At 55.7% G+C, this 24,738-nt stretch overlaps 1 protein-coding gene across 6 annotated transcripts in view; it reads left to right on the top strand.

Moving 5' to 3' along the window:
- Myo7a (myosin VIIA) overlaps positions 1-24,738 on the top strand; it is a 67,047-nt gene that overhangs the window by 25,074 nt on the left and 17,235 nt on the right. For all 6 annotated transcript variants that reach the window (XM_021634793.2, XM_060367608.1, XM_021634791.2 and 3 more), the window contains 21 exons: positions 546-756; positions 1,301-1,436; positions 3,012-3,118; positions 8,523-8,660; positions 10,359-10,517; positions 10,815-10,907; positions 12,696-12,790; positions 13,866-13,950; positions 14,386-14,604; positions 14,832-14,939; positions 15,751-15,960; positions 16,331-16,534; positions 16,997-17,173; positions 17,630-17,719; positions 18,613-18,740; positions 20,090-20,216; positions 20,849-20,968; positions 21,339-21,512; positions 22,266-22,493; positions 23,687-23,857; positions 24,184-24,301. In XM_021634793.2, the coding sequence (XP_021490468.1) occupies positions 546-756; positions 1,301-1,436; positions 3,012-3,118; positions 8,523-8,660; positions 10,359-10,517; positions 10,815-10,907; positions 12,696-12,790; positions 13,866-13,950; positions 14,386-14,604; positions 14,832-14,939; positions 15,751-15,960; positions 16,331-16,534; positions 16,997-17,173; positions 17,630-17,719; positions 18,613-18,740; positions 20,090-20,216; positions 20,849-20,968; positions 21,339-21,512; positions 22,266-22,493; positions 23,687-23,857; positions 24,184-24,301 (3,098 nt within the window). The remainder of the gene's footprint in view (positions 1-545; positions 757-1,300; positions 1,437-3,011; positions 3,119-8,522; positions 8,661-10,358; positions 10,518-10,814; positions 10,908-12,695; positions 12,791-13,865; positions 13,951-14,385; positions 14,605-14,831; positions 14,940-15,750; positions 15,961-16,330; positions 16,535-16,996; positions 17,174-17,629; positions 17,720-18,612; positions 18,741-20,089; positions 20,217-20,848; positions 20,969-21,338; positions 21,513-22,265; positions 22,494-23,686; positions 23,858-24,183; positions 24,302-24,738) is intronic.

Below are 24,738 nucleotides of genomic sequence, written 5' to 3'. Positions count from 1 at the left end.
CTTTTCATACCCAGCCCCAGGTCAGCTGAGGCCAGCCCGGTTGGACACTGGGGAAGGCTTCTACTGTCCTGGGTACTTGGGAGGTGGTCTGTGGTCTCTGAGCTCAGGAGCAGAGTCACTTCAGCTTGTAATGCTGGATGTCACAGAGTCGCCCAGCCCACCATACTGAATATGAGTCGGGGCTGCTGCTCAGCTGGGCTGACAGCAGGGCTCCCTCTGCTTGCTGGATACTGTCACTCCCTGACACTCTGCTATCTCTCCACGGCCCACCTTCCCAGTGTCATGACACTTTACCCTTATTGGTGGGCCCTACATGGAGCATGGTCACTCAAGGAAGGAACCCTGAGCCTGGCCTCTCCTCTGACCCTCGGTGACCTTGGGCATGTCCTTGAAAGTCCCCAGAATCTTCTTCTGCATAGGAGTTGGACTTGACAATTCCTACCCTAGCCCACCTGTTGGGAATCTTGTGTCAGAGGTCACGTTGTGGGTGGAGACAGGGCTGGATCTGGGCGACAGGGATGTCCATGGTCCTCTGCGCTCTGCAGCTTCGAGCAGCTCTGCATTAACTTTGCCAACGAGCACCTGCAGCAATTCTTCGTGCGGCACGTGTTCAAGCTGGAGCAGGAGGAGTATGACCTGGAGAGCATCAACTGGCTGCACATTGAGTTCACTGACAACCAGGAAGCCCTGGACATGATTGCCAACCGGCCTATGAATGTCATCTCCCTCATCGACGAGGAGAGCAAGTTCCCCAAGGTGGGCATCCTGAGCCTGGGCTCTCCTATCTGCAGCCTGAGCCAAGCAGCTTGAGTCTGCCTTGGTGCTCTGGGCTGATTCCAGGGTGTTCAGGCCATGAGCAGGGATTGCGTACCTGTGGTCCACCAAGCCCCGGGCCAAACCATCAAGATCTACATATACAGCTGGTTCCAGAGAGATGCTCATAATGGAATATGGCTTGGCCTGGGGAAGGAAACATCAGACTGCCCTCAGGAGAAAAAACACAAATGAGATTAGAATCTTGCTCTTTCGATCAAGCTGGCCTCGAACTCCTGGGCTCTAGACAGCCTCCGACCTTAGCCTTCCCAATATTTCAGTCATGAGAAATAGATGCCCTGGCCTGGAATGTGCATTCAAGGTTGTGTGGTTCCAGTTCACTTGCTTCACAGATGGGCAGTGGGGCTAAGACAACCTGTGTGGGGGTGTGATGAGGGCAGCTACTGAGAAAGACAGGAACTGGGAAGACAGGTATAGGGAGCCCTTGGAAGGCAGCGCCTTGGCAGTGGCCATTTTGTTCCCTCAGGGCACGGATGCCACCATGCTGCATAAGCTGAACTCACAACACAAGCTCAATGCCAACTACGTGCCACCCAAGAACAGCCACGACACCCAGTTTGGAATCAACCACTTTGCAGGCGTTGTCTATTATGAGACTCAAGGTACAGGCCATGCTGCCTCTGTCTCTCTGCCTGTGTCCCAACCTTCTCTGTCTCCAGGTTAGGGGTGAGGCCACCCGGTGCAGAGCTCAGAGGGATGTCGGGGACCACAGGAAACATGGCACCCAGTGCTTTGCTTTTTTCTTTTCTGCTCACCAGGCCTCACCAGCTCTCCTGGCTGGGCAGGAAATCACTCTCTAGACTGGAATGACCTGGAAATCACAGAGATCACCTGCCTCTTCCTCCCTAATTCTGGGCTTATTTTGCTTATTTATGATACTGAGGGTCAAAGCTATCTATGCCACACACGAGCTCCACCCATGGGCTACCTGCCAAGAGCTTCAAAAGTTGATTTTTTTTTTTTTTAACACAGTCAACTGTGGCAAAACACACTCAGTACAAGGCTTGCAGTTCAGTGGCAGGACACACATTTACGATGCTCCACCCTTTCCGGGGCTTTCTGTGACCCTTCCCAGAAGTCAGTCCACGAATAGTAACTCCTACCCTTCACCTCGCCCAGCGCCCTCCCCCGCTCTACCTTCTGTTCCTATGATCACCTAGGTACCCCGTGTAAGTAGGGTCACCGCATTCGTCTCCTAGAGTCTGTCTTATATCTCTGACCACCGTCCCGTCTGGCTCCGCCCATGTTGTGGCGTGGTTCAGTTTCCATCGTTTTCTCGGCTGACTAACATTCCGCCACATGGAGACACCACTGTTCATTTGTTCATGTGCTAATGGGAACGTGGGCTGTTTACCCTTCAGCTAGTGCCAATGGTGGGGCTGTGAGCGTTGGGTCTGTGTGAGTTCCTGCTTTGAGTTCTTATGGAAGGGCTCAGCCATTGTAACTCACTCTTCCATCACCATGACACCAGGCCCAGGGTATGCCCTCTGGAGTAGCCTGTTTAGCTGTTTAGTCCTGTTTAGCTGTGTTCTCACCCCTCAGGCATCTCTAGCCTGCAGATCTCATGCACCACCCTAGTTCCTCTGTCCCTGAGAATGACAGGCCCCTCTAAGTGTCGGAAGCTTCCCTGGGTTGACACCGGGGTCCTGGGTTCAAGTGTTAACTCTGCCATACCTTGCTGTTCTGGCTTCACTGAAATCAGTTTTCTCCCTTGTCAGATGGAGGAGATAGTGCCAGCCCCAGAACACAGGGAGGACACTGTAACATACACTGTCCTGCCTAGGCCCAGGGTAACTAGTTGCACTACTGGTGTTTTGTAGCCTCACGTGGTCTCTTTCAGGGGATGGATCCCTTCACAAGGACTCTGGCATCTTAGCTCGAGAGGCTCATAGTGGCTTAGGGATGACGGAGTTGAGAAGGTCGCCTCACTCTCTTTGTGAGACAGAGTACTCCTGTACTTCTTACATAGGCTGTGTGATTGAAGGGTGTGTGCTTGGGGATTGCTCCCCATCTTCTCTGTGTTCTTGGGTAAGCCAACGTCCTCTCTGGGCCCGGTGCCCCACACTTTGGAATGGATGTGAGTAAGCTAGGTGAATTCCAAAGGTCTTTCTGGCTCAGACGTTGCAGGCTGGGGAGGCCTTGGTGGGGGAGCTCCAACCGTGCTTTGCTGCTGCCAGGCTTCTTGGAGAAGAACCGCGACACCCTGCACGGGGACATCATCCAGCTGGTCCACTCTTCCCGGAACAAGTTCATAAAGCAGATTTTCCAGGCCGACGTTGCTATGGTAAGGCTATCGGACATTTCTTTGGGCAAGAGGGGTCCTGGAAGCTAGGCCTGAATCTTTTCCATCTATGGAGCCCCTTGAACCCCAGGGTAGGGACAGGGGACAGTGCTGAGCTGGGCTCCAGAAGGCAATGCCTGCAGATGCTTCTGTCTGGTTCTCCTTCACCGGCCCAGGATAAGACTGGGGTGTGAGGCTCAGAGACGGGCTATGTGGGAGGTCTCTCGGGACTGGAGGCCCACCTGCCAGCCAAATACAAGGGGAGACACAGGATGTGTGTGGCGTGTGGCCCACCCTGGACCCGATGCCGAGGATTGCCTATCTGCCCCTTGGGAAGTGCAGGCAGGCATCAGCTGGAGTGTCCTGCCGGGCTGTTGGCCTTTTATTTCATTCCTTTTTGCACCCCTGTTTCCCAGGGCACAGGGGAGGGGAGCAGGGAGGACAGGGCCACCACGCTAGGCAGGTTCTGAGCTGCTTGGGATGGTGGCCTGCCTTGACCTCTGCCCGAGGCCCGCCCTCCCTGGCTCAGTGGCTGTTTAGCTTTCTTACCCACTCCGCTCCACCTCACCTGCCTGTGGTTCCCCTTATAGTTTCTCTGTGGTTATTCATCCGGCACTGTCGGCCAGGCAGCGTCCTCGGTGAAGGTAAAAGCCCCAGCCTGGGGCCAAGATGACCGTGGTGGAAGAGCTCAGCATTGTGGGCTGACACCAAGAAAGAGAGGGCTGGACTTTTTTTTCTTTTTTTTTTTTTTTTTGTCTTTTGTGGAGTGTGGTTTCTTTTTTTTTTTTTTTTTTTTTTTTTTTGTGGAGTGGTTATTATTATTATTATTTTTTTTTGAGTGGTTTTGGTTTTTGAGTTGTGTGTGTTGCAGTAATCTCGGTTTCTTAAAGGGGAAACTGAGGCCTACAAGAAGAAAATTAGAGATGGTTCCTAGGCCCTTTCTGCCCCACCCTGTTATTGTACCTACTTCTGTGCCCACGGGCCCTAAGGACTCAGCAAGACGCTGATGACTCTTAATTGCAGGTCCAGGTGGTCCTGTTTTGTGGGAGGAACTGAGGTCAAGGAGAGGCTTCACTTCCCTATGGACACATCCTGGGGGAGGTCCACTAGAACAGCAGCTCTGACCCCACCTTCAGGCCTTGACTGCCGTGGTGCTTCCCATTCCAAAGGCCTTCCACTGTCCCACCTCCTCTTTGCTTCCCTTCTCCCAGTTCCTCTCTCCTCTCTGCCCAATATGGCAGCCCTCCCTCATATTTGCCTGCGCCCAGACCCTCCCAGAGCCCTAGGGTAGGCCCAACCCCCTGGGGGTTAAGGGGAGGAGAATATTACAAACCTGTCAAGATAGGGACAGCCCTCCTGTGAATGACTCTGATCCCTCCATCATACGCAAACACACACACACACACACACACACACACACACACACACACACACTCAGCACATTTCTCCTGGCTGCTATGAATATAGACACCATAGCAGTGACTGACTGAGGCCTTGGGCAAGTCCCTTCGCTGTGCTGAGACAGTTCCAATGCTGATGGACACAACATGTCATCTTGAATAGGTCATGTGGCCCTGGGCTGCCCTGGGGCAAGAGACAAGTGTGTGTGTGTGTGTGTGTGTGTGTGTGTGTATGTGTGTGTGTGTGGTGTGTGTGTTCATGTTTGTGCATATGTGTATGGAGGCCAGGGGGCCACTCCGGATATTGTTCCTCAGGAGCTGAGGAAAATATGGTTTTTTGAGACAAGGCTTCTCTCTGGAACTCCCCACATAGGTTAGGCTGGCTGGCCAATGAGTCCAGTTCTGTTCTGCCTGTTCTGTACCCCCAGCACTGGGATTACGAGTGTGTACCACCAAACTTTTCTTTCTGTATGTGGGTTTGGAGATTGGACTCAGGTCTCCATGCCTGCAAGGCAAACACTCTACCACCTGAGCTGCATCTCAGCCCAAGAGAGATCCTCAGGTGCTGGAAACTTGGCTGTTCTTCTCCGGGGATTCCCCAAAGCAGTGTCTTAGCTACAGCTCCGCTGTTAGGGTGGAAACCCACAGGTCACACTTAATAGGAACCCTCTGCTTGGGGGAGTCCCCCTCCTGAGTTCTCAGCCTTTGACTCTTGCGTCTGCTGCCCCAGGGCAGTTTAGGGCATCATGACCTGTCCTGACCTACTGACGTAGGGACCAATGACGTGGAGGAAGGCCATTTTCAGGCATGGGGTGTACCCGGATGAATGTCTCACCCCAGGCATGTCCACAGGACAGCTGCTCAGTTCTGTCTGCTCATTGGCAGACACCTGACACCATGGTGATATCTGCCTTCCTTCCCTCAGACCCCTTTTGTGCCCATTCCACATTGACCTTTGGACCTCTTCTGGCTTCAGTCTTTTCCTCATCCCCAAATATCCACAGATGACTCAGCAATGAACACTCGGGAGGCTTTCCCTGAACAAAACAGAACCAGAGGAGAACCAAAATGGCTGAGGCTGGGAGAGCAAACCCCACACACTCCTTCACCCATCCCCCCCACACACACCCACTTGCTCAGCCACTCACCCACTCACCTAAGCAGGCATTCACTCATTCAGTCTACATGACTTATTGAGTGCTCTCCATACACCACAGGTGGCTCTAGGTCCCAGGACACAGCAGTGAACAACAGCAACAAAGCCAAGCCAAACCCGGTTCTTTGTCTTGTGTTCCGGCAGAGGGGGGACAGTGAGAGCCAGTAAATACGTAAGGCATGCTGTGTTTCTCGGGAGGGGGCCACGAGGAAGGACAGAGTGTGAGGTGGTGGTGGCCCTGTCATTGTGTAAGGCTCAGGACAGGCCTTACTGAAAATCTGTTAGGAAGGTGAAAGCACTACCCCTCCCCAGGTGGGAAGCTTTGTGGGGGAAGAGGGAGGGGCATGTGCAAAAGTTCTGAGTGCAGGCCAGGCAAAGCCAGGAGGCTGGAGTCCAGGAAGGGTCAAACAGGTGGGGGCGGGGGACCAGTCCCTACTGCAGGAGGTCCTGGGGCTATCACGGATCCTCATAGGGACCTTGGCTTTCCTTGGCGTGAACTGATGTCACGGGAAGATTTTGAGCAGGAAGGAATGCCCAGGCGCCAGCCGCTCTGTCAATGCAGCTGCAGAGTGCCTGGTGGTGACAGGGCAGGAGGCAGTGCGAAGGCTGAGGTGGGGAAATGAGGGAGCCGGGGTGAGGCTGGGCCCGGCTAATGGGAAGTGCGAGGGGCATCAGAAAGGACCTGTTTGTCTCATATATGAGAAGGGCCATGATGGCGGTTCCTGAGGAACTGGCTTGCACGGCTGGAAGGGAGACACTGTGCACCACGGAGGGCACCAGGAAGCAGTGACCCGGGTGTTGACGTGTGTCCTGATGGACACAGAGCTGTGGGTGTACCCAGGCCCTGGTGACACAGCAGTGAGCAAGGCAGACCCGACCTGTCCTCGTGAGGCCCCGACGGGGAGGACAGACACAGGGAACAGCTTCAAGATGGCCGGATCTTGAAGGGTGTGATCCCGTCCAGGGCGTGTTCTCTCCGTTTATGCCCCGTGTGCATGTGCCACCCAGCGAGCATGCCATGTGCATGCTATGCATGTGCAATGTGCATGCAGGGGTGCGTGCTGTGAGGGCGCTGCGTGCTCTTAGGGTACGCGCGTCATGTGTATTCAGGGGCGCTGCGCAGTGTGCCTGCTGTGTGTGGGTGCCGTGGGGGCGCGTACGATGCATCTATGTTCAGAGGATGCATGCCACGTGTGCTTTGTAGCGCATGTTCAGCACATGTGCTGAACGCTGTGTTCTTACCGTGTTTGTGTCATACGTACGCACTCCCGGATGGTGTGCACGCTGTGCGTGAATTTGTACTCACTGTCACGTGGGGTACGCATTTTGTGAGTGATGCCTAGTGTGGGCAAGTCACGCTTGCTATCTGGTGTGCATGCTGGAAGCGTGTTACACGCGTGCACGTGGGCGTTTGCGTTATGTACATTGCGCGCGGCGTCTGCATGCTCAGATACCCCTCTTGTGGATAGCGCTGTGTGAGGTGCGAGTGTGCGCGTGGTATGGGTGCAGGATCTGCATGGCTGCGTGTACACCGTGGGCTGTGTGCCCTGGGGCATGTTACTACATGCATATGGTGCGCACTGTGTATGTTCTGTGTCGTGAACCACACGCTCTGCATGTGTGTGCTGTTGCTGAATCAAGAATTCCGCTGGGCCAGAACGAACATCACCCAGGTCCCTGAAAAAAATTTTGGATGTTCTTCAATGGAACTTCAGATGAAAACACTCTGCGTTTCAGAACCAAAGACATCTGCTTTCCTGCAGAGTTTATTAGGCACTATGGCTTACCACCTGGATTTAGTGTGGGTTAAGCACCTTCACCCCAAAGTGCCATAGGTGTGCTTCTGCACCCCAGATTTTAAAGTATTTTTTTTTATTTTATATGCATATGTGTGCCCCCACGTGTATGTAATTCACCACCTGAATGCAGGACTCCTCAGAGGTCACAATCCTCAGAGGGTGTCAGGTCCCTGGGAGCTGGAGTTCCAGGTTGGAATGAGCTGCTGTGGGTCCTGGGATCCTGGGGACCTAGGGACCTGGGTCCTCTGTTAGAGCAGTCAGCGCTCTGCTCTGTTGAGCCGCCTCTCCAGGCCCCTGCATGCCAGAGTGACTGAATTATACCTTAAAAAATATAAAGTCTTTCAGCAAAATCGTTTACTCATGAGTTCCTACACAAAAACGGCCAGGAAAACAATACGCGGCGGTTCTGTGTTCTCTCTAATCTGAGTCCTGCAAATGTCCCGGCAGGTCTTCCGGTCTTCCCCAGTCCCCCTTCTCCCTGTTCTGTCAAAAGGCTCTGAGAGGACAGCCTATGGGCAGGGGGTGCAGAGGGCCTGGGGGGCTCCTGAGCAGCTGGGCACAGCCACCTGTCTTTGCAGGAAGATTATCCAGGTCACCCACACTGCCCTGTCTGACCAGGAGAGGGCACTGCCCAAGGCGCCCTCAGGTGTAGTGATCACCCCGGGCGCCTGCTGGTTGCTGTTGGACTCTACTCCCTGACCTTGTCAGGCTCAGGCGGGTAGATGGCAGTATTTTCACTTCAGAAACTTAGCGGTCAGCCTAAGCCCCATGAGGACACGAAGTCTGAGGGCGTAGGACTCAGAGAGGCTGCTCCTGGCAGCCTCTGGATCCCCTGGAGGGACACCGTTGAGGGTTCTAGAGAGTGGGTGTCTGAGATCCAAGCTCCAGCCCAGACCAGGGGTGTTACAGGAAATCCCAACCGCCCTAATACTCTGGCTCCGGCTGACCTTGGTGACCTTCCCTGGTGCTTTCCTCTCCCCTGGATAGCTGCTGGAGGGTGGGAGGGGAAAGGCGCAGCCCCTCCCCTCACTGTCTGTCTGTCCCTGCTCCAGGGTGCTGAGACCAGGAAACGCTCGCCTACGCTCAGCAGCCAGTTCAAGCGGTCGCTGGAGCTGCTGATGCGAACCCTCGGCTCCTGCCAGCCTTTCTTCGTGCGCTGCATCAAACCCAATGAGTTCAAGAAGCCCATGGTGAGCCTCAGAAGGGAAGTGGCGGGGGGAATGGAGGCGAGATGGTTGGGATAGGTGGCCAATGCAAGGTCTTGTCCTCTGTGGGACCAGAGGGTTTGCCAAGTCGCTGGAGGCACAGGGGCTCCAGAGTCACGTTTTCCCTGGCTTTGCTGACTCCCAGCTGAGCGGTTGTACATCAGTGAGAATGAAAACCGGAGCCATCACAGCCAGCTCTTCCCCAGAGGCCATGCCTGAAGATTCTGGGGTGCCTATTACATGCTTAGTAAAGAGCAGTGTGGCTCATGCTGAAGCCCCTCCTTGAAAGCCCCCGCCCCCGAGTTCAATGCCCACCTCCTTCAGGAAGCACTTCTGGACTCCCTTGCCTGGAGGTCCCTCTTTTTGACGCTTAGTGACGGCATCTGTTAGCCTGTCTATAGGCCGGGTATAGCCCCTTTAGCAAGATGCCTATGAGGAAGTGACAGTTGTTCAAGAATTAGAGTTGTCACATGGGGGCTCAGGGATATTGACCGCTCCGGTCCCACAGGCTGCCTAGCTGCTAGCTCTCTGCTTCAGTGCAGGCCCTGAGAGGTGTTGTTTATCCAGAGGAGGGGAGAGGTCCAGGGGAAGCTGGGTGTGGGGCTTAGGGAGGGAGGGAAGGCTGGGGAAAGTAGCCCAGAGGGAGAGGAAATGGGCTGCGGAAGCCGACCTTCCGCACATGCTGTCCCCGCCAGGAAATCATTTCCCAGAGCGGGTGAGTCCTGGCCTCTTCAGAGGTCCTCCTCGGGAGCAGGGTGCGCAGGAGGACAGAGCTGGGACCCAAGACCTTCTCCCACCCCAGGCCTTTCAGTGTCTGTGGCCATCACCTTTGCAGTAGCCTCCTTACCTGCCTCTCTGCCTCCTGCCCCCCCCCCCAACTTTCACTACACTGATAATGACGTCATTCATGCTCTTCTTTTGAGATAAGGTCTTGTTGGGTAGCCCTACCTGGCCTAGACCACGCTATACAGAGGAGCTCACAGAGAACCACCTGCCTCTGCCTCCTGATTGCTGGGATTAAAGGTGTGGCTCCACATCTCAGGGCTGCAGACCTTCCCTGGTTCCTGCCACTCATGGGGCAAGGCCCAGACTCCTGGCCTGGCCTCAGAAGCCCCCTCTCCCCCAGCGTTTTCTTTCCATCTGAACTGAGAGTGTAGTCCTGCTCTGGAGCCGTCACATTGCCTACTGTGTGCTGAAGAGAAGAGTGCGCCTCTTCCTTAGGGCACTGCAGCCAGCTGTAGTCGTTTAAATAACCGTGGATCTGGGATGGAGGCCACGTGAAGGACAGCCCGGGGCTGTGTGGAGTGCCCACCTCCGGCAGCCTTCACTGCACCCCGCCCTAGGCTCTACAGCCTGCTCCATGTTTAAGCCTTGCCCTCCCCACATGCTCACTCGCCAGCCTTGGAAGACCCTTCCCTCAGTTTCCACGAAGCTTCCTTTGTCTCCCAAGGAGCACAGACCTGTGTATTCTCTGTGATCTGATCCTAGAGCACATGGCTGTCCCACCTGCAGGCCCTCACTTCATGCTGCCGTGGGGGTCTGACCAACAGACCTGGGCTCCTGCCTGGCTTTGCTCCACATGAGCCCAGAGGTCTCGACCTCTGTGTTTCTGTCTGTGCTGGTCAAACACAGCCCGAGTCCTGGTAGCAGCCTTGCCCTGATGCCTTTGGTCCTGGCCCGCAGCTCTTTGACCGGCATCTGTGTGTACGCCAGCTGCGATATTCGGGCATGATGGAGACGATCCGCATCCGCCGTGCGGGCTACCCCATTCGCTACAGCTTTGTGGAGTTTGTGGAGCGCTACCGCGTGCTGCTCCCTGGAGTAAAGCCAGCATACAAGCAGGTACAAGGCTGGGTACCCCAACAGGGGAGAGGCCCCAGTTTTACATGTGGCAATGACGGGAGCTTGACATCTACTTGGTCACCTCGGGTACTGCTGTGATAATAGGGCAGGATAGAAGGAAACATTGGAAGGCCTTAGCAACCACAGTGGCTGCCATCTAGTTGGCTTGAGGAGAAGACGGGGCCAGGCTGGGTCAGTCACACAGCCAGACAGGGACAGACCTGCTTCCCAATCTTGAGAAGGGCACTGGGAGCTTTTCTGTTGGTTACACCGTCAGTACCCCTGTCTTCCGCCCAGGGTGACCTCCGAGGGACATGCCAGCGTATAGCTGAGGCCGTGCTAGGCACACACGATGACTGGCAGATCGGGAAAACCAAGATCTTTTTGAAGGTGAGTGCAGCCTGTCCTGGCCGCCATGGCCCTGCCAAATCCAGAGGCCTCCAGGCTTGGGATGTTCCCGAGGCGCTGCAGGGTGTCTTGATGTGTGTGTGTGTGGTGGGGAGTGTTAGAGATAACTAGTGCGGCCAGGCACTGACCCCAGGTTAGAGCTGGGGACCAGAACCCATACCAGGGACTCAAACCCTGCATGCGGAGCCTGTGGTTCTCAACCTGGGGGTGAAGGGCAAGTGGCCGAGTATTTCTGCCTTCTCTTCTATCTGCGACAGGCTGGGCCTGAGATGGTCTAGAGTGGACTTCAGGTCCCTTCTTGTGCTTTCTGCAGGCAGGGTCATGAGGGTCAGCTGTGTACTGGTGTCTGTGGTTCTGTCTCAGCATCCAGGTACAGCATGGGGAGTTCCTGCCACCCACAGCCTCCTAAGAAATCGCAGACAAGAAGCTGGGCCCTGAGCAGTCAGGCCTTGGAGAGTAGCCACACAGGGACTGTGAGGGCTTCCCCATTTCCATTTCCGCTGTTCTGTGACAGAGCAGGGCCCCTCCTCTGTGGGGGCAGGGCAGAACACAGGACAGCTGGGAGGAGAAAGGGGAGGAAGCAGCCTTGAGTGGGGCCTGGTTGGGGGTCTGTCTAACTCTTCTTGGTGTGGGCTTTGAATTAGCCCCTGCCCCTCCTACAACCTTGTTTCTGCACGGGGAAGTATCTTTCATTCCCTCTGTGTGCTCCCTGACTGTTGGCCGGACAGTGAATTCTATGTGCTGGGTCTCCCAATGTCTTCCTGCTAGGGGTGTCGGATAGAAATAAGGGACTAAAGTCAGGCTGAAGGACGCAGGAAACAAGCTACTGGCCTGGGATGGTCGAGTGCCGAGTATGCAGAGAGAACAGACAGAATTGTGATGGCCTCTAACCAGAAGATCCACAGGGCCCCACTGTCCCCATGCCCCATCTGCACTCTTTAGGAATACTCCTAAGGTCCCACATGTCCCAGCCCCATTCATCCGTTCACCCATCCATCCACCCCTCCATTCGCCCATCCACCCATCAGCTCTCTCATCTGCTCACTGAGATACCACGCCTGAGCTTCACGAGTGTCAGCAGGTGTCTGTGATAATCGGATGGCTTTTTACCGTCTCCTCCTGAGGCTCAAAGGCCAGGCTTCCACTCAAGGATGCCCCTGCCGTGTCTTCCGTGGCTCTACCACACTACCTAGCACTCTGCCTACCCACGGAACATTCCATCTATATATGTACTGAATGAACCAGTAAAGTTTCAGGTTTCATCTACCTGGCGGGGCTTGGGAATGGGGAGGAGAAGGGCTGCAGATGTTGGTGGGACCTGGAGTGGTCTTGAGTGTCATGGTGGCACATATGCTGTGGGGTACCTGTGGAAGGTCACAGAAAGGTTATCCAACTGCATGGGAAGGAGAGGGCTAGAAGGGGACCGACAGGCACCAGGAGACTCCTGGTAAGAGTCTGCTACCAAGATTGTGGAGAGAAAAATAACAGGGCTCAGGGCTAAAATGATGGTGGGGGAAGCCGGGATGTGATGTTATTGAATCTGTTTCCTTGTCTAGTGAAATGAGGCGCCTCTGGTTCCTTCCCCAACTCCCAGACCTCTGGGGACTAGCCACGGTTTCTGATGGCTGTAGGAAGTCACTGCACAGGCCCCAGCAGGGTTGAACGCCTGAGGTGCACATAGAGCCCAGGCCTGAGTTTCGAAGGGAGACAGGCTCTACCTGGCCTGAGCGGGTGGCCTGGGGGACACTGCTCAGGAGCTCTGCCTTTCAGGACCACCATGACATGTTGCTGGAGGTGGAGCGGGACAAGGCCATCACAGACAGAGTCATCCTCCTCCAGAAGGTCATACGGGGCTTCAAAGACAGGTCTGTGTCACGGCTTCTGCTCCCTCAGCACCCACATTGGGAACATGCTTGGCTCACCTTTGGTCTCCCGCACAAACACCAGGAACAGACATGCGTAGCCATGGTGCACACACAGAAACCGTCATACACATGCATGGCATTCACATGGCCACAAAAATCCTCGAGGAACGAGGAACGTGGGTACAAGGTTTCCGCAGCTCACCATGTCACAGAACAGATCACGTGGCAGCCACACACACACACACACACAGACAAGGGGTATGGTCACTGGCATCCTGCTCATGTAGGCCAGACTGGAGATTTTATAAGGTACAAGGAGTAGCTCGTATTGTACACTGGGGACATGAGTACACCGTGGTGGTCCAAGGCCAACTCTAGATTCAGGTACCACAGAAACCCACAATCTGCCTTGTTTGTAGTTCATCTGGTCCCTCCTTCCTTTCTCCCCTTTGTCTCCCCATCACCTGTGAGGCTGCTAGCCTCTTCCTCCTGACCTCCTTTTCCTCCAGTTCACTCCACCATCTGTCCTCTGCTTGGCCTTCAGCCCCGTTTCTCACGAACATGACATGCAGGCCCTGGAGTGCTGGCTCGTGCCGTGCCTTGTCCACCCTCCCCTCCTGCGTTTTCCTATTCTCAGCAGACCCTCGTTATTGCTGAGTGGTCTCTGTCCCCATCCAGCCAATGGTGATTGTGGGATCTGAGAAACAGCCTACTGTGTGCAGGAGAACAGCCCCGGGCACTTCCGAGGCAGGCAGTGACAGGGGTTCCAGCCTCCCAGGTCTCAAATGAGGGAGTTTAAAGTCCTGCTTCTTTCACATTCTTTCATTGCCAGTTTTGCCATGCCTACACTTGCTCAGCAAGCATGTTTCCAGTTTCTGCCTTAAAGGTCTCATGTGATGAGCCAGGCAGGAAGGACAGCCCCAGACATTACTCCTCATTCCTTCCGGTGGTAGCACTGTGTGTGGTACAGAAAGGTCTATGCCCTGTCCAAGATCACGGATAGGGAGGGGCCCAGGGTGCTGTCCAGGCCACCAGCTGTCTGCCCTGGAGTCACCCAGCTCTGTCTGCCTTTCAGGTCCAACTTCCTGAAACTGAAGAGTGCCGCCACACTGATCCAGAGGTACTGGCGGGGCCACTACTGTAGAAAGAACTATGAGATGGTGAGCCTCCCTCCCACCTCACCCTGACCCTGCTAGACAGGCCACAGAAGCAGGGAGTTACCTTGGCAACAGGACTTAATCTGCATCTGAGGGGGCCCTAGCCAGGCCCCCCTTACCTCAGTCAAAGCCCTCCTGGCTCTCCCCGTGTTTCGTGAGCCTTTCCCTTGGAATATTTTGCTGAGCTAAAGCATAATGAGACAGACCTTGGCAGGAGCCAGGAGAGGCCTGGTCACACGCAGCTCTGGAAACCTGGCTGCAGCCTGAACTTAGATTAGGGAGGTGGGCAAAAGGACACTGGTTGAGGTGGGAGTTCCCGGAAGGAGCTTTGGGGCCCGCTTGAGTGACATAAACAGTGGGTCCAGTCTGATGGAGGCCGTGCTGGGTGTTCTGCTGGCCTCGTCCCTCAGGTGTGAGTGTGGCTTGCTGTCTTTACAGATGCGCCTTGGCTTCCTGCGGCTGCAGGCCCTGCAGTACTCCCGGAAGCTGCACCAGCAGTACCGCCTGGCCAGGAAGCAGATAATCAAGTTCCAGGCCCGCTGCCGTGCCTACCTGGTGCGCAAGGCCTTCCGCCACCGCCTCTGGGCCGTGCTCACTGTGCAGGCATATGCCAGAGGCATGATTGCCCGCAGGCTGCACCGGCGCCTCCGGGACGAGGTGAGGGGGTTTCTGAGCCCCAAGATTTTGTCTTCAGAATCCAATGAGCCCCCATCCATTGTGACCCAGGAAGCAACTCAACTGCCTTTTAATTTTTTTTTTTTTTTTTTTTTTTTTTGGAAAACTCACCCTCCATTTCAGGGGGTGGGTGATGGTGGTGGGGTAAGGCAGAGGTGTGACAATGGCTACCCATGTTACTATGGTCATGTGGCTGTCCCTTTCCTCAGTACCGGCGTCGCCTCGAGGCGGAGAAGATGCGGCTGGCAGAGGAAGAGAAGCTCCGAAAGGAGATGAGTGCCAAGAAAGCCAAGGAGGAGGCGGAGCGTAAGCATCAGGTCAGCCAGGACCTCCAGGCTCCCCTGGGTAGCTGCTCTGCAGTCTGGCTCTATGACTTTTCTTCATCTCTGGCTGCCCGTCACCTGTCCCTGCCATCTTCCTCCACCTCCTAGAAGATGTGTCTTCCTAGTTCCCTCAGCACACGGCAGCTGAACTCTAACGTTGGGTTTGGGCTGTGGCTGGAGCCAGAGGGCTGTATCCACAGCCCTTCCGGTTAGGGGTGACACCCAGAGCAAAGGCCTGACAGGGGAGTCATTCAGCCTCTCGTGCCAGCCAACACTGAAGCGTGGCTTATCTAAAAGCTATGGATAAATTGTGAGGCACACATGGTGTTATGAAGAGTTAGCTGCAGAGGAAAGTATGTAAGGTGCTTAGGTGTTATTTTTATATTGATTACAGGCAAAGATATTTGCAACTATGACTGCAATCATTAAAACATTATTAGTGTTAGTTTTGTTTGTAGTTATTATTTTACCTTTTAAACATGGTACTAATCTTTTGGTCAGCTCTAGTACAGTTCCGCATCCCAGGACTTCATGGTTTCTGTGGCCTAAAAACAGGGGAGGGCATGGAAAGGGGAGGACATGGAGGCAGGGGTACTCATGCAAAGGGGGGTGCTAAGGAGGTGTCTGCCTGTGGGTGTCCGCCTGTGGTCCGGGAGTGCTGTTGGTCTGTCTGGCCCACTTGCCCTCCCCTGTGTCAGTTCCCTAGTGGAGTTGGGTACCCTGAGGATAGCTGTTCCCTGAGGCTATGTTTCTGGGTGCTGGCTTACTTTCCCTGCACCCCTTCCCCCCCGCCCCCCGACTTCAGGAGCGCCTGGCCCAGCTAGCCCGCGAGGATGCAGAGCGGGAGCTGAAGGAGAAGGAGGAGGCTCGGCGGAAGAAGGAGCTGCTGGAGCAGATGGAGAAGGCCCGCCATGAGCCCATCAACCACTCAGATATGGTGGACAAGATGTTTGGCTTCCTGGGGACTTCGGGCGGCCTGCCAGGCCAGGAGGGCCAGGCACCTAGTGGCTTTGAGGTAACAGGACTTCAGGGCAGGACTTCCTGAGGCACCCCAGAGCCTTCCCTCTCGCATCCTTTGCCCTCTAATAGAGGGAGGTGGTGACTAACTGGGTGAAGAATTATGGGTTTCAGGTCTCATCCAGTCTCTACCTGCCACAGGACCTGCTGAGCCGCTCCCAAACTTTTACCCATTGTCCTTGAGGTTCCCCTGTGAGCTGGGCTCTGTTTGCACAGTGGAGAGAAGCAGCAGAGGCCTTGCCCCTGGGAGGAGGAGCTGGCTCTGCAGAGACAGAGTGGGGACAGCAGCCAGTGCTGCCTCTATTCTAGCCCTGCAGGCCACAGGGCCCAGTCTGACAGCTGGGACACAACCCCTCTGTGTCCCTCAGGACCTGGAGCGAGGGCGGAGGGAGATGGTGGAGGAGGACGTGGATGCAGCCCTGCCCCTGCCCGACGAGGACGAGGAGGACCTTTCTGAGTACAAATTCGCCAAATTTGCTGCCACCTACTTCCAGGGCACGACCACGCACTCCTACACTCGGAGGCCCCTCAAGCAGCCGCTACTCTTCCATGAAGATGAGGGTGACCAGCTGGTGAGGCTGCCTGCGGCTGGGGCATGGCTCACGGAGCCGGACGGGGGTGATGAATGCTGTGGTGGTGACTAAGGTCTGACCTTTGGCCCAGCTCCCAGCCTAGGGTCAGGCCACACCGCAGGTGGCTGTCTATCTCTCCAGCATCCACTCCAAGCCCAGGCCCTTGCTATGGCTTAGACTAGGTCCTCTGTTCTTCATATATATGTATATATACATATATATGTGTATATATACATATATGTATATATAACTTATTATATATAAATATTATATATAATTTATTTATGTGCATTAGTGGTTTTCCTGCATATATGTCTGTGTGAGGGTGTCAGATCCTGGAGTTTCAGACAGTTGTAAGATGCCATATGGTGCTGGGATTTGAACCCGTGTCCTCTGGAAGAGCAGTCAGAGCCTTCTCTCCAGTCCCCCTCTGGCTTTCTTACGTGTGTGCTCTATCCTCAGGCGGCACTGGCTGTCTGGATCACCATCCTCCGGTTCATGGGGGACCTCCCTGAGCCCAAGTACCACACAGCCATGAGTGACGGCAGTGAGAAGATCCCTGTGATGACAAAGATCTATGAGACCCTAGGCAAGAAGACATACAAGAGGGAGCTGCAGGCCCTGCAGGGGGAGGGTGAGGTAAGGCCAAGGAGTCCCAGCCTGCAACTGCCTTGGGCTAGCGGGGTTGATGTCAGCATGCCAGCCTCGGGTAACCAGCAGAAAGTATCTTACGACCTAACTGTCTGTGCCTCATTCCTGCCCGGTCCCCCGCCTCATCTTTCTCCTCGTGGGGATAGTGTGTGAGCATTTGCCAACTGTCAAGTGCTCATCGTAACTGAGGGGCCGGCCACAGTGTAAAGCAGACAGACTTTGCCGTGGGAGCCACCTCTAGTGACAACTCAGTGGGAGGCTTCAGACAGTGACTGTGATTTTCTGAGTCTCAGTGAGGGTGAGGGGAGAGTGGCCTCGTGGCCTGCACCTTGTGAGCATCTGTGTGGAAATCACACACACATACACACACACACACACTCACACGCACACACACACACCATAGCCTCACTGCCCAGAGGTCTCACCCTTGCTTCTGTTACACAGGCCCAGCTCCCCGAGGGGCAGAAGAAGACCAGTGTCAGACACAAGTTGGTGCACTTGACCCTGAAGAAGAAGTCCAAACTCACAGAGGAGGTAAGAACAGACCTCAGGGCCTAGCGGCACTTTGGGGTTCCTTAGGCAGCCAGGCTGCAGCTGAGCGGGTGGGGGCGCTGGGAGAGGGAACAGGAGTAGGAGTGGATGATGCTTTTTTCTCTGAAGCACAGCATCGCAGCACCCGTCAGACAGGGGTGCATGGAAATGCTTGGGGGTGGGGGCTTCACGGGGCGGGAGAAAGAATGGGGGGGGGCGAGCACACACGGGAAAAGGAGGGCGCTCCTTGCTGAGGCGTGTACCATACATTTTGTCCCACTCAGCCCGGGTACCACTTCTGTGGGAGTCTTCCTGAGTACTGGCACCGCCATCCAACAGCCCATCCCCCACCTTCTGGGACGACCAAGGCCTGGTCCCCCAGGGCTGTCTAGGCTGGCGGGGGCTGGGACAGCCAGCCATGGGTTCAGTTGATATGGCCCTCGCTGTCTGTGATGGAGGTTCTCCTGCTGCCTCTTATTGCATGTGCAGTGCGGGGCTGCCTCTGTGGCTGTGTGACACCACAGCAGAGAGACACGCATCTACTGAGAACTATGTCTGAAGGTGACCGTGTCACCTTGGTAACGAACCAGAGCTCGCTGTGGTGCTGTGGATGCGAAATGGCGATCTCGCTCAGAGTCAGGGATGGGCCATATTCTAGCTGAAAGGGTTTCCCCGGGGTGGAACTGAGGTGCAGCGGGCCAAGGGGGCCACAGAGGAGAACTTGAGGTGGGTGGCATCAGGCTGGTGCTCCAGACCAGATGGTCTGGGATGTTTGTCTTCGGGGATGGAGTAATGACGAGCTCAGGCCCATCAGGCCATCCACCTGCTCCCTGTGGGTGCCTGGGGCCAGCACCCCAGCCTCACCCACTCGCCTCAAACCTCTCTCATCGGCCTAGGTGACCAAGAGGCTGCACGACGGGGAATCCACGGTGCAGGGCAACAGCATGCTGGAGGACCGGCCCACCTCCAACCTGGAGAAGCTCCACTTCATCATCGGCAATGGCATCCTTCGACCTACACTGCGGTCAGTGCCTGGGGGCGATGGGGTGCTGGGGGGCGGGGCCGCGGGGCTCTCAAGCCAGCTGGCAGTGCCACAGGCAGATCTATGAGTCCGAGGCCAGTCCTGTCTGCAAAGCAAGTCCAGGACAGCCAGGGCTACACAGAGAAACCCTGCCTCAAAAAAGGAACAGCTCCCACATCTGCGGCTTGAGGGAAGACGGAACCGCAAGACGGTGAACAGAGGGTGCAGTCCATACCTAGTAGCTATGTCGTCGTGAACCCACCTGAGCTGTCTGCTTTAACCCTGTTGCTGCTGGCTCACCTTCAGTGTAGCTGACCCAGGCCAAGGTCAAGGTTACTGTGGGTAATATGCCAGGAGACCCAGCTAGTGTTTCCATCCGTGGGTCAGGAGAGATCTCTACCGATGGCCTGGGTGTTGGCGAGTTGGTGGAAAGACTCTGGAGTCACCAGTTAACAGTTAACCCAGCCAGATGTAGGGACCTGGGCTTCTTGAAAAACTGGCTTATCGTATGACCATTGGTGAGGTCGGGGGATCCCGAGAACTTGTGTTTCTATTGGAAGTATGTCATGAGTCCTAGGCCGAAGAAGGCTAGGGAGTCGGCTCCTGTGGAGACCACAGCTAACCTTACTTCTCTTGCTTAGCTTCCTGCCTCTCGGCTGATTGGGGCCAGGCCAGGGACTCCAGCACAAGGTTCCTGCTGGTCTGTGGCACCATAGGATCTCGATGAGCCACGGCAGCTTCACCTACAGGCCCGACTGCTGGTCTGAGGGCTCCCTGTCTGCTTTGGATATTTAAAATGGCCCTTGTTTTATGAAAGGATTCGGGTCATGGGCAGGATGTGTGTATGTGATGTGTTATCTTGTCCTGAGAAAAAGATGGCACCTTGAAATTTTGTTTGTTCATGATGATCCTGCCTCCTGCTTGGCACTGCCCTCAGAGAGATGTGTCCGGGGACTCAGAGTCTCTGCTCAGTGGCCCTGAGACATTTCCCAGGTGCCTGGCTTATTTCTGTTGTGTCAGTCACTATTACAAAAACTGTCCCTGACTGTGGGATCCCCCGCTCAGGCTACATCACTGGCCAGGGGCTAGGCAGAACCAGGCTTGTAGCCTTGAACTTGTATTAGAATGTCCACTTTGTGGATGTCCACTTTGTTGATGGTGGACCCCATCAGGGGCTTTTCCCTTACTCCTGGGCCATGCCTTATTCCTGATGACCCCCAAATCTAAAGCAAGAACCCTATGCTCAGCCTCTTCTCCCGGGCCATCTCTGTCTCCTGGCAAACTCTGGCAGGCTGAAGCGCTGCGGTGTGGGGGAGTGATGGGTATCACTCTGAGGTCTTGTTTCCATGCAGGGACGAGATTTACTGCCAGATCAGCAAGCAGCTCACGCACAATCCCTCCAAGAGCAGCTACGCCAGAGGCTGGATCCTCGTGTCTCTCTGTGTCGGCTGCTTCGCTCCCTCTGAGAAGTTCGTTAAGGTAGTCGGGTGGTCTGGGGTGGGAAGGGTGCAGGGACCCTGCGTGCTGGGACTCAGCATGTGTGTGTTCCTCACGTGGGCTCCTAGGACTTCTCGGCTTCTGCAATCCCATGTCCCATGTGGGGACAGATCCCCTTCCGGGTCCTTGAAGGTCTCGTACCCACCGGCCCCTTCCTCCCGGGTGCCCTTTGCCCAGGGTCAGGGCTTGCTCTGTCAGTCCCATTCTGCAGAGCTCAAGTGTGACCAGAATGTGTCCTGAGCCACCTGAACACTTGTCTTGGGACAGGCACTTTGATATCACTCTGTGCCAGGCTCCGGGTACTACCTGGGTGCCATGATGGTGGTGGGTAGAGGAGGAAGGGAAGGTGAGGGGGGACAGATGGAGCTCTGAAAAAAGGCCAGCAGCTGCAAGAGAGAGTACAGGCAGAGTGTGGGGTGAGGCAGGAGGTGACGCTGGGAAGGCTGACTGTATGGCCTGGCCGCCAAGCTATGGGGCATGCGCTTGCTTCCAGGGATGGCAGGAGCAGGCCTAGAAAAGAGGGGTCTAGGAGGCCCTGCTGGAGCAGCAGGTGTGCCCGAAGGCTGCTGCAGCGGCCGGGGTGGGGCCCGCCTCACTTAGTCCCCCACCCGCAGTACCTTCGGAACTTCATCCACGGAGGCCCGCCGGGCTACGCCCCATACTGCGAGGAGCGCCTGAGGAGGACCTTTGTCAACGGAACTCGCACACAGCCACCCAGCTGGCTGGAGCTGCAGGTTGGCCGGGCTCACGCGGCAGGCGTGTGGGCATGCTCTCTCTAGTGGCCCCAGAAGCATGCCTTTGTGTGGGATTGCAGGGTGCCTGGAGTTCTGGAGTCCCAGCCCCCCCAGAAAGTGCCGTTGACTTTCTGCCTGTCTTATGCCCATGGGACGGAGTCAAGGCCCATGCTCCTGAAGCGCTCTCCTTCTAGCCTTGGGTGTCTGCCACAAGACATCTAAATGTGCCCTGGGGCGGATACCTGTGACAGATCCAGGTGGTGTCCCAGTGGGATGCTGGTGGTATGAGGGCTCACTCAGCTCCAGCCCAATAGGGCAGTCGGAGCATAGAGAGAGCGAAGAGACCACAGATCCTTTTGGTCACTCTCAGGCCACCAAGTCCAAGAAGCCCATCATGTTGCCTGTGACCTTCATGGACGGGACCACTAAGACCCTGCTAACGGATTCAGCAACCACGGCCAAGGAGCTGTGCAATGCTCTGGCTGACAAGATCTCGCTCAAGGACCGCTTCGGGTTCTCCCTCTACATCGCCCTGTTTGATAAGGTATGGTGGCCCAAGCCCAGCCCAGCGCAGGGCTGCCACCTGCTGGCCTGGGTGTTCTCGCGCCAGTCACTTAAGCCGCCGGGAACCCGAGCTGCCAGATTTCTGGGAATGGTGTCAGGCTCTTGGGCACCTGGGCGCCCCACAGTCAGAGGTCCAGAGCTTGCTGCAACTACGGGTGCCCAAGGGGAGGCCCTTCTCTTGCTGCTGGAAAAGGAGAGAGAAAGGCTTCGGCGGGTTGGCAGGCAGACAACTGTGCTTCCCAGGGTCACATACTGCTGTGCAGGGGGTCTGGCCTTTTCCACATCTTCTCCGGCCGTGTGAGCCCCTAGCTTAGGCTCACAGTCTTCTCTGCTGAGCTAGGCCTGGAACTTTGGAGTTTCTTTTGCCACGGGGCAGACCAAGGGACAGGACCTTGCGCTTCGGCACGGTTTGCTAGCATTTTCCCCTCGCCATCTGGCTCTTCCGGTAATGGCTTGCTTGACAGCACCCCTTGCTCTGAGGAAAAAGTCTCCCACATATGCATGCCCACTGCTGAGCCTTGAAAGGCGGTCACTGTGCATGCCTGCATGCCTCGAGCCAGCTCAGAGACTGCGTAAGGGGTCATCCTCCCGAGGGACCCGGGCTACCGTCCTGCCTCCTCTGGGCCTCGGGCCTCTATACTCACGCATTCGACACAGCGGACGGTCCTTTGGAGCCCTTCCCTGACCCCGTGCCTGATAGCCTCGCACTGTGGCGTCTCTCCTCTGCTCACAGGTGTCCTCTCTGGGCAGCGGCAGTGACCACGTCATGGACGCGATCTCCCAGTGTGAGCAGTATGCCAAGGAGCAGGGCGCGCAGGAACGCAATGCGCCGTGGAGGCTCTTCTTTAGAAAAGAGGTCTTCACCCCCTGGCACAACCCCTCCGAGGACAACGTGGCCACGAACCTCATCTACCAGCAGGTGGTGCGAGGGGTCAAGTTTGGAGAGTACAGGTGTGAGAAGGTAAGTGAGGCGAAAGGGCCACGAGACACCGTGGCTGCCTGAACTGCTTGGAGCAGGTGCTTTAGGAAGCTTTCCTGATTCCCCATTGGAGGGGGTCCGTGAAGTCTGCAGTGCGCGTGCCTGATGTGTGTGTTCAAAGATGGGAGTATCTGTGGCATGGTTCTTAGTCTAGGAGCTGCTCTGAAAGGGAAGAACCGACCATTTAGAGCAGGGTTTGCAGGTGTGCCTCAGTTTATCTCCTCCTTGGAACAGAACTGGGAGTCTTGTATTTTAAGATAATGAGGGTGCTGCCAGTACCTGTGACGACAAGGTGAAGATGGCCATAGTGGTGATGATGCAGAGAGCGGCTGGCGTCGGTGACGACAGCAATGCTGATGCTGATGGTGGTGTTTATTGGTGTTGGTGGCAAAGGCGACTGGTGATGATGGTAGTGGTGGCAGAGATTGCTGTATATGCTGATAAGCTAATATTCAGAGTGTACCAGAGTCATCATACTGGCTACTAAAACTTGGAAATGTTTCCCACCCACTGGAAAATAGCAGTTGCCTACAAGGTCCCTGAGAGCCTCCTCTATCATCCTGCCACTCTCTAGAAACCCCAGGAGCCCCAGGGGAGTCCTGCCCTGGATGCTGGGCACCAGTCTAGACAGAGAACCTCACCTGGCTCTCTGAAGTAGAGCCATGTTGTGGCCTCATTGATTCTTCCTGGGTAGATGGTGACAGTGATGGAGATGGTGACAGCCATGTGCTGTCATGCTGTCACCATCCCAATCAGACCATCCAGAGTCCTACTCTCTAAGACGGACTCCTCCTCCTCCTCTTCCTCCTCCTCCTTTTCCTCCTCCTCCTCCTCCTCTTCTTCTCCTCGACTGCCAGCCCAGATGGCTTTCATGCAACACTGAGCTGTAGCTGTCTGACCACCATCAAATAGCTGGCTGCTCTCAGTTTATGTGCCCCTGACAGAGGTCAGCTTTGTACTGATGCCAAGGAGACCGGGACAGGGCAAGAGTTTGACTGTGGGCTTAGGGACTTCATACTTGCCCTCTGCAGAAAAGAGTGTGACAGTGAGGCAGAGAGAACACAGGGTTCTGAGGGTCGGGGTCTCCAGGCGACAGGAGGCACAGCCTGGAGGGGTGCTGGGGCTAGAAGGACACCCCCAGGGGCGGTGGTGGTGATGGTCTGTGTCATCCCTAGGAGGATGACCTGGCTGAGCTGGCCTCCCAGCAGTACTTTGTGGACTATGGTTCTGAGATGATTCTGGAGCGTCTGCTGAGCCTTGTGCCCACTTACATTCCTGACCGAGAGATCACTCCCCTGAAGACCCTTGAGAAGTGGGCGCAGCTGGCCATTGCCGCCCACAAGAAGGTAGGAAGAAGAAGGAGCTCAGAGGAGGGGCAGCACTAAGCCCCGGAGGAATCACAGCTGGCATCTGACATTGTCAACCTTGAGCTGCTGTGGACTAGGGCCTCCCGCCCCCAACTCCACCCTCCACTGTGGGCGTCATTCGTATGTGTCTTTTGTCAGAAAGAGACTTGCAAGAGGTCCAGTGCAGACTAGAGAAGAGAATGCGGTGCTGCGGGGTGCCTGTAGGCTGATGGGAGCAGAAGCCCACAATCCCTCACCTGGCAGCAGGGATTGTTTCTAGAGTCTTCCCTTGCCCTTCGATATTTATCCCACTCTGTCCTCTGCAGGGAATTTATGCTCAGAGGAGAACTGATTCCCAGAAGGTCAAAGAGGATGTGGTCAATTATGCCCGCTTCAAGTGGCCCCTGCTCTTCTCCAGGTTTTACGAAGCCTTCAAATTTTCAGGTATCCACCCAGCTCTCAGCAGGGTGGCTATCTTCCTGCAGGTGCCTGGTCTTCTCGGGTCTTACTGCTGAGGGGCTGGGAGGGTGGGCCCCCAGTCTGACCAGTAGGTGCCCACGATCCACTGTTCCAGCAGCTGATCTTTAAAGACTTCCCTTCTGCCTGCACTATGGACAGAAAAGGGTAGCCAGGTCTTAGATGCGCTGTTCTGTTGAGCTATTCCTACGAAGCTGAGGGTGGGTGGTATCAGCTGAGGAGAAGCGATGGGGCAAGCTCGGCTTGCCTCTGTGGTCATTGCTGAGTATCTGCTCTGTGTCAGCTCTGAGCTCATTCTGGGCTTCATAGAATTGCCAGATCTCAGAGCCACAGACAATTCTGGGGTTCAGTGACCTCTCCCCACATCTCACCTTGGTGCAGGGCAGGGACCAGAGGGAGGAAGG

This window comes from Meriones unguiculatus, chromosome 14, assembly GCF_030254825.1.
Source record: "Meriones unguiculatus strain TT.TT164.6M chromosome 14, Bangor_MerUng_6.1, whole genome shotgun sequence".
Taxonomy (NCBI): Eukaryota; Metazoa; Chordata; class Mammalia; order Rodentia; family Muridae; genus Meriones; species Meriones unguiculatus.
This window is presented reverse-complemented; position numbering and strand designations above follow the sequence as displayed.